The sequence below is a fragment of the Spea bombifrons genome, chromosome 3 (genome assembly GCF_027358695.1).
Source record: "Spea bombifrons isolate aSpeBom1 chromosome 3, aSpeBom1.2.pri, whole genome shotgun sequence".
Lineage (NCBI taxonomy): Eukaryota > Metazoa > Chordata > Amphibia > Anura > Pelobatidae > Spea > Spea bombifrons.
Genome location: NC_071089.1, coordinates 85,734,104 through 85,742,182, shown reverse-complemented (window position 1 = coordinate 85,742,182; position 8,079 = coordinate 85,734,104). Strand labels below are relative to the sequence as shown.

Here is an 8,079-nt window from a genome sequence, read left to right as displayed (position 1 = left end):
CATTCTAATTTAATTCAACACTAAAACTGTATCTCGAATGCATAATATATTATTTGATATGTGTTTAAATTCCGGTATTTTGACAAAATGTAAATGCTTTGTAGCTGATATTCAAGGCCATATCGTAGCCAGTTGTCATGGCAAACCGGGGTGTCATTATATCTGATACCCCACAAGTATATAAAAACACATGATTTGAAATATTTGGTGGTGGAACTTTGTCCCTTGCCCCCAATATGTGCCTAGTTCTATGACTGATAAAAGTAATTACTTTTTGCCATTTTGCCTAGTCCTAAAATATCTTTGCTTAACTACTCCAAGTAAACCTGAAATATTGGCATGTATTTAAATACCTCACATCCCTGCTGTCATGGCCTGTTATCCTAGCTTCTTTGCTATTTCTCCGGCAGGAGTACAAGAAAATCTTACAGTGCAAGAACAGTATTAGTTAATGAAAGTCATACTAAATGTAACACACCCCATTGTTGAAAATCAACCTACAATAAGCGTAACGTAACATTACTTATTAAATAGGAAAGCCACCTGCACTATATGACCATCACATCAATTGTTTTTGAGGTTGTTGGAGATCCCTTTTAAAACCATGGGTATTAATATGGAGTTGCCACATGGTGTTGGACAAGGAAGCCTGTCTCATGGTGCCCCAGTTCATTACAAATGGGGTTAACGTCAGGGCTCTGGACTTTTTCCATACCAAACTCATCAAACCATGGTTTTATGGACTATCATCCCTCCATTAAACTTTACAGTAGGTACTATCTATTCTGCTAGGTAGTGTTCTGGCACCCACCAAAGTCAGATTTGGCCATCAGGTTTCCATCACTCGAGAGAACACATTTCCACTGCTCCAGAGTCCAATGGGCAGCATGCTTTACACCACTCCGATACTTCCAGGCCATGGAAACCCATTTCATGAAGCTCGTGACACACAGTGCTTGTGCTGATGTTGCTTCCTGAGGTGGAACTCTGTAGTAAGCACTTTAGCACTTGGCGGCCCGGCTCTGTGAGTGTGCGTGGCCTGCCACTTTGTGGTTGAGTACTCCTGCATGCTTCTGTTTCACAATAATAACACAGTGGACCAGGGCAGATTTAGCAGGGCATAAATGTAGTAAACTGTATTGTATTCATTGGGATTCCTGAAAGCTCATCAGTATTATAAAATTGCTATAGTATCTGCTTATAGACTTGAAGTGATGCAGGACACAACTGCACCTTCAGAGAAGCCCCATTTCTGGACATTTCTGAAAATAAATTACAAACGTTCATTTTACACAATCGATTAGCCCCAGTTTCATCATTTCTTCATCGACCTCCTGACCTTTGTGCAACAGTATGTGGGAGTTCCGAGTGGTGTTTATATATCAAAATCATACCAACTACAGCATCAGCTAACTCACAAAATACATTTTGCAGAAGCCATTTAGAGTGTTCCGAGCAGCTGAACTACTTGCCATATGCGGAGGACTAAACTCTGTAAAAGCTGGGGACTCTATGTCTACAATCAATTTAGGGGGTATATAGCAAGCCTAAAAAGTGGGACAGAAGACATCTGCCACAGAGTGTTGCTTCCGCTTTGTTCACTGGTGTAAAGGAGGCCATGCATTGGGGGGGGGGTCACCAGTAGGGACCCCAACACCAGTTGTGTGTGTTAGTATATGAAATTATGTTAGTGTGTGTAAAAGATGTTTATCGCTCCCAACACTCTTGTGCTCCAATAGCACGATGTGTTCGCTAGTCCAAGTTTAGGTTTAAAAGTCTCATTGATTGTTAGAAAACCCTTTTCCAATTATGTTTCAGCTAGAAATGTCCTTGTTTTTCTCGAAAACAGCTTAGTGACCCCAAACTTCTGAATGGTAGTGTGTATATACCGGTACAAATGTATAAGTATGTACACACGGTTTTTTTTTTGTATATATGCACATTATTTTTTTTAAATGGAAATCTTTTTTGAAGAATCTACTCCTAGGTACACACACAGTATATATACACACACAGTATATATATATATATACACACACACAGTATATACACACTATACAAACAATGTATATTTGCTCTCAGATGGGATCAGTGAAAGGTGTTATGGTAAGGCAGGCATGATTGACAGGCCAGGAGTTGGGCAGGTAGGCAGGCAGACTTCCTGCTCCACCAGATTTTAGGGTTAGGTCCGTAACGGGGAGAGACTTGTGGGCTGTCGGTTAGACAGCTGCTTACACACATACCCAGAGAAGAGACTTCCTCCTTCGGCAGGGCAGTGTGCGTTTGGCAGGAGAGGAATACACCCGGAGACCCGCATACTGCCGCCCCTGCCCCGCACCATGCACACTGCGCGATGAGCCGGCAGGCGGCGTGACTCCCGCGGACCGATGGATCGCGCGCCGAATGTCACCGCGGCCGGAGTCGGGGGTCGCGGGCTGTGGAACGTGGAGTACCTTATTACCTGCTTCGCCGATGACAAAGTCTGTGTGTCCTTCGGCCTGTGGCTCCTGTCCTGCTCGTTCTGGTTCACCTCCAGCTCCCTGTAAATGAAGCTTTACAATCTATCTATGTACTCTGCACTGCTTCCATTCTCCTCACGGGTTGCACGACCCCGGGGCGCTGATCGTTGCTTTTTAAATGTTGCCGGTGTAATTAATGGCGAACCCAGTAAGCACCAGAAGGAATTGCATCCATGCGGTTCTTCTTGGCGCTTGTAGGGTTAAATCGCGTGTATCTTGTTTCTTAGTGGGTGGAGTGGATCGTGTCCTGGATGAAGTCACGCTTGGCCCACTCTGTGCAAACACCTCTGCACAGAGATAGTTCTGTGAACAGCAGATGTAGGGACTTGTTGTGATCTGCAGGCACTTGTAGAGCTGTCACTGATAGGCGATAGAGGTTTATTCACTAGAGAGAGTTGCATCCAACTGACTTTCCTCTACATTATATATATATATACATGTGTGTGTGTGTGTGTGTGTATATATATATATATATATATATATATATATTATAGCCCGTATAACAGTGATGCATAATGCAGAAATTTCCCAAGGGCGGCTCGCTATAAGGCAACGGGCAGACTAGATGGTCAAATGGGTCTTATCTGCCATCAAATTCTATGTTTCGTCCTGAATTCAGGGAGCTGTAACTACTACTCTTGTATAGACTCTCCTGCTGACTACCCCTCTAGTGAATGAACCCCCCTTAAGTATTAATACGGTACGCGTTTAATCATCCAGTCCGGATTCGGGTGAGTAGAATTACTGAGCTGGCTCTCCAGAGCACTTCATTCGATATAATCCATAGAATCGGAATGCATAGATTAACGTTGATCTAGTTGGTATAGAAGTATAAGTAAATGAATAAGTAATTTATGAATGAAATCCATATTTTCATGCATTTTTTTTTCAATACGTTGCATAATGCGCATTTACTTGTGTACCAGAACACATCTAATATTTGATATTTTTTAGGCAATTATGATAAAACGCCATGTTGTGTTACATCCAGTATGTGATTTTATTTGGGCAGAGTTTATTTATACTGCTTGTTCAAAATAATCAAGTGCTGATAAGACGGAGGGGTCGTTTTAGTTTTCTGATGCAGATTGCCAAGAAATCCTTTCTATTAATCCACAAATTTTGGGAGAAAAAAAGCTAAGCGACACTGTAATACCTGATATTACATCCACTATCTGAGTCATTTTTATAGCAAGACTTTGCTTCTATAGCGAGAGTGATTCTCAACCAGAAGCAAGACTCTAGACTACCCTTCGACTTATATGCTGTAGCGAAAAAAGTCCTGATGTCAAGCCTGTCTCAACCAGTTTGGGACACATGCCAGCTATGTAATTGATTTTAAGAGATTTACCTTTGCTTGTTAGCCTTGTGTGGCCAGAGTTTAACTACGTCCTAGTATACGAGATCTAGTCAAATAGAAATACTCCTCCCCAAGTAGGTCAACAGCTTCAGCTGTGGCAGGTTTGCCAGGTGTAAGCGTGAATCGCGGTAGACATGTGGACTTTTTATGAGTTACATGTTTTTATGCAATTACATGTTTAAATTGTTTTTCTTTTGGCAAGCTTCCAAGAACTGAAAATGCTTTTGGTCAGCCCGATGAAACGCATTGTTAGGAATGAGAAATATGTGAAGAGATGTAGCTAGCGGGTCTCTTATTGAGAATGTTGAGGGTGTATGTGAGATGTGAGGGAATGTCCCCACCTACGGCCGTATTCCACTCCCGTCTGGCTACACCTGCTGAATGGCATCTATGGCGTTAGTATGAACCCGGGGATGTATTGTGCTCCACACCCCGGGATGGCTTGTTTCAATGTTCACGGTAGTAATAATAATAACCATCAGCTCCCCTTTTTTTATTTGTTTGCTTCGGTGCCAGAGGATACGCTGACAGGTCTTCTTGACTTGGACTGAAATAGGCCTGGACGCGTAAAGCTCATCAGTCCAGAATCGATCATCTACTTTTTATATAGTAATTGGGGATCACGGCATTTGTTGGGGAAATACAACCATCCATATGGATGTCTAGTTATTTATTTTCTGTTTTATCTTTCAGGCATTTCTACTTAAAATGCAAGAGAAAATCTACGTACAATGAATATGTGTTTTGGGACATTTATAGCTTTTTTGGTTCCATGTGTAATACAATTGGCGCCCTCTTGTCCAAGCAACTTACCATCCAGGTTGGTATTTATAGAGGGTATTGCTCTCCTGCTTATTATGAGTCTCCCCAAAATAATTTAAGGGGGGACAGGGACAAAACTGCATAGAGAGTCCCACGGTGTGATAATAGATCACACAGAAGACTGCACGTTGTTAATTGAGATTACATTTTAAGGGTGGAAATTGTCAAATTCGAAATAAATATAAAATTCATGGAATCCGAGAGAGAAGTATAATTGGCTGCTCGAAGTATCAGGATATGCTTGAGATTTGAAGTGTTGTCAAATAGTCAGCACTTGACAGTCTGAAATTGAACAGGGAAATAAAATCTAAACACTTAATAAATCTGTACCAAAGCAGTAAAAATATACCGTACTTGTATGTGTTGTAGAAGCCATTTACAGAAGTCTCAGTGCTGCCTTGTGTAGAGCTGGCATCATCTTAAAACCAACATAGTTATTCTCTCTGTCCCACTCTGCAACACATCAGATTCAGAAGGTGCACATCTCAATCGTTTCCATACTTATTCCAAGTCAAGCAGCAGTAAATAATTAATACCCGCCGCCGCCAGCATGTAATATACTTACCAGAGGCGTTGCCCCGTCTCTAAAAGATCTGGAGCTAGTGCCCGCAATAGATTCAATAGCGGTGGAGTCCGCTTTGGGAGTGGTCGCTGCTCACGCTCCGCACGCATACACAGACGCACAAAAATATTTCTGAAACATGTATAAATGATCAAAATTCAGATTTCTTTATTTCCCCACACCCAGATTGCACCCACAGAGGTCTCCTCTCAGAGTCTCGTGAGATTCCTCGCCTTAATCATATCTTTTTCCATTTCTCTTTATCTCCCGTTATGTCTCCCCCTCTTTCCCTTGATATTTCATTTTTTTTTCTTTCTCATTATCTCTGCTTTGTATCTCTTCCCTTTCTGTTTATTTCCTTGTTCTCTTTATCTTCCCACCTTTCTCTTTATCACTTCTCCCTTTCCTCTTTACCTCCTTTTTCCTCCTATCTCCCCCCTTGCTCTATATCTCCTCTTTCTCTTTATTTCTCCTCCACTTTATCAACCATCTTTTTTCCTTTCCCTACCGCTCCTTTTTCTTTTATCTGTCCCCCTTTTCTTTGGTGCCCCCTTTTATTATCTCCTTTTCTTATTTACCCAATCTCTTCCATTTCTCTTTATCACTTCATTATTATCACTATGACCTCATTTTCTCTCTCTTTTCTTCTTATCTTCCCCACTTCTCATTATCTCTTCCGCTTCTCATCATCCCACCTACTTATTATTATTTCTCCTCATCTCTCCCCTTTGTAACCATTTCTCCTCCGTCTCATTGTCTCTCCTTTTATGCATTATTACAGTTGAGTGGCGCCATATGCCAGCGCTCTGCATTCGTTTGGGGCCAATTACAGGGAGATTTAATTGGTATTCTTCTTTGGTAATGCTGTCCGGTACAGTAAACAGGTGCCTAATACTCTCTAATTTGTTTGTAATTTCAGGTTATTACTGGAGCTTATATGGCATTAGCAGATATCATTCATTTTATACTCACTCTCTTTCCTGTCCGTAATTCCAGACACAGATTAAGATCTGGTATGTATTTAGTTATTTTCTGTTGGGTAAAGTATAGAATTCCACACGGCCACGAAGCTGAGAGAGGCTTGCCATAAATCATATATGAAGTTCAAAAAATGTCACTGAAATGTCAGATTCCACATTACATTTATCTGAGAGCGAAAGTGACTTTTCTGACTTTTAGCACAATGATGGAGATGAGGAAAGCTGATATGGGAGAGGTGACACGGGGTGGAGCGTCTTCCATTTAAATATGTCTCCATGCTGCCTTTCAAGTAGCTCTCTGATGACTGGTTACTTTTTACAGATCGACGAAACTCTGGAAAAAAGAAGAACCATCAACCCATACTATCTGCGCTGTCGGTTTCATTATTCCTGGGATTTGGATGTTATGCTCTTAGACAGAATGAATATCCATACTACACAGTGTCTCACGCTCCACAAAGGAGACTGCTCGGGACTGCACTGCAGGTAACTTCTAGACACGTGCAAACGGGTCAAAAACGATTCGGACACATTTTTCGGTTTTTGGACCATATCGGGGTCCATTTAAATTTCAAGAACGAAATTCATTTTCCTATCACTATCTCAGACTCTTACTCACTTTGTCACACATTTTCATGTGTGACTCCAGTAATCTTATTTAGGAGGGGCGCATGGGGGGTCAGGGACAAAAAAGACGGACCGTTTGGCTCTCTGATGTCTTCACAATCTCTGTATTCTCCAAGGGGAAAGGTTGAGTCGTTTTGTTAACCCTACCCGTCATAAGCTGGTAATGTTCTTTTGAAATTGCCTGTGTGAATCAAAAATTCAGGTTATTTTCTTAGGTTTCATATTTGAAAACTTGTTTTTCTGGAAAAGAGTCTTTCTTTCTTTTAGGGAAGGTATGGAACAAAACCGTCTTTACAGAATAACTATGAAAGTGTGGTTTTATTTTATTTGGGGAGGTGTTGTTGTCAAGTAACTCACAAAGGTTGTGTTTTTTTCTTTTTTTGTGTAAAGGTGTTATTTCTGTACATGATATTTTGGTCCCGCTTACTCTGTTTTTTTTTTCTAATGCAAACAATAAGTCTGAGCTTCATAAAACAAAACATTTCACCGAAATGAATATTAACACCTGTGATTTGCACGCCATGCAAGTAACATTTCCTATAAAGTTTTTAAATTGACAAGAATGCCCCGTTTGTTGCCTTTCTTTACTATGTATATTGTATACACGCTACCATTCAAAAGCTGTCTGTGCTGGATTTCTGATCCATTTCATTCTAATGGACACAATTTTAGCTTTTCTTTCAAAAACAAGGACCCCAAACTTTTGAACAGTCAGCAAAGTGGTCCACCACCACTATTTGTATGTCACAATAAATGTCTGTTATGTGTGCAAACCACTTTTTGCTGTTGTTTTGTATCTATGGTACATGTTACCTGTCCAGTGCACCACTGCAAGAAAACAAGTCCTCTGACTCTCCTCATACATATTATATAGTGTATATTATATAATATACTCTGCTAAATGTATATCAAAGGGGTGTCCAACCTGCGGCCCTTCAGCTGCTGCAGGACTACATCTCCCATAATGCTCGGCTAAGGACCTGGCAGAGGAGCATGGGAGATGGTATATTATATAATGTGTATTATATAGTGTATATATTACACAGTGTTACATGTAACACTATAATATATATATATATATAGTGTTTGTGACAGTGTTAATTAACTTGTGTATGTTTTTCTATTCAATTCCTAGAAATAACTTCAGGTATGTGTGTGTGTGTGTGTGTGTGTGTGTGTATATATATATATATATATATATGTATGTAT

The 8,079-nt window shown here is 40.6% G+C and overlaps 1 protein-coding gene across 3 annotated transcripts in view; it reads left to right on the top strand.

Moving 5' to 3' along the window:
• The first annotated feature begins 2,209 nt into the window (after nt 1–2,209).
• The window catches only part of TMEM44 (transmembrane protein 44), an 18,497-nt gene continuing 12,627 nt past the window's right edge, over nt 2,210–8,079 (top strand). The window contains exons 1-4 of one of the 3 annotated variants that reach the window (XM_053460750.1): nt 2,210–2,542; nt 4,573–4,699; nt 6,183–6,276; nt 6,566–6,729. In XM_053460750.1, the coding sequence (XP_053316725.1) occupies nt 2,388–2,542; nt 4,573–4,699; nt 6,183–6,276; nt 6,566–6,729 (540 nt within the window). In that variant the 5' untranslated portion in view covers nt 2,210–2,387. The remainder of the gene's footprint in view (nt 2,543–4,572; nt 4,700–6,182; nt 6,277–6,565; nt 6,730–8,079) is intronic. The other 2 variants (XM_053460751.1, XM_053460752.1) reach the window with 2 other exon arrangements.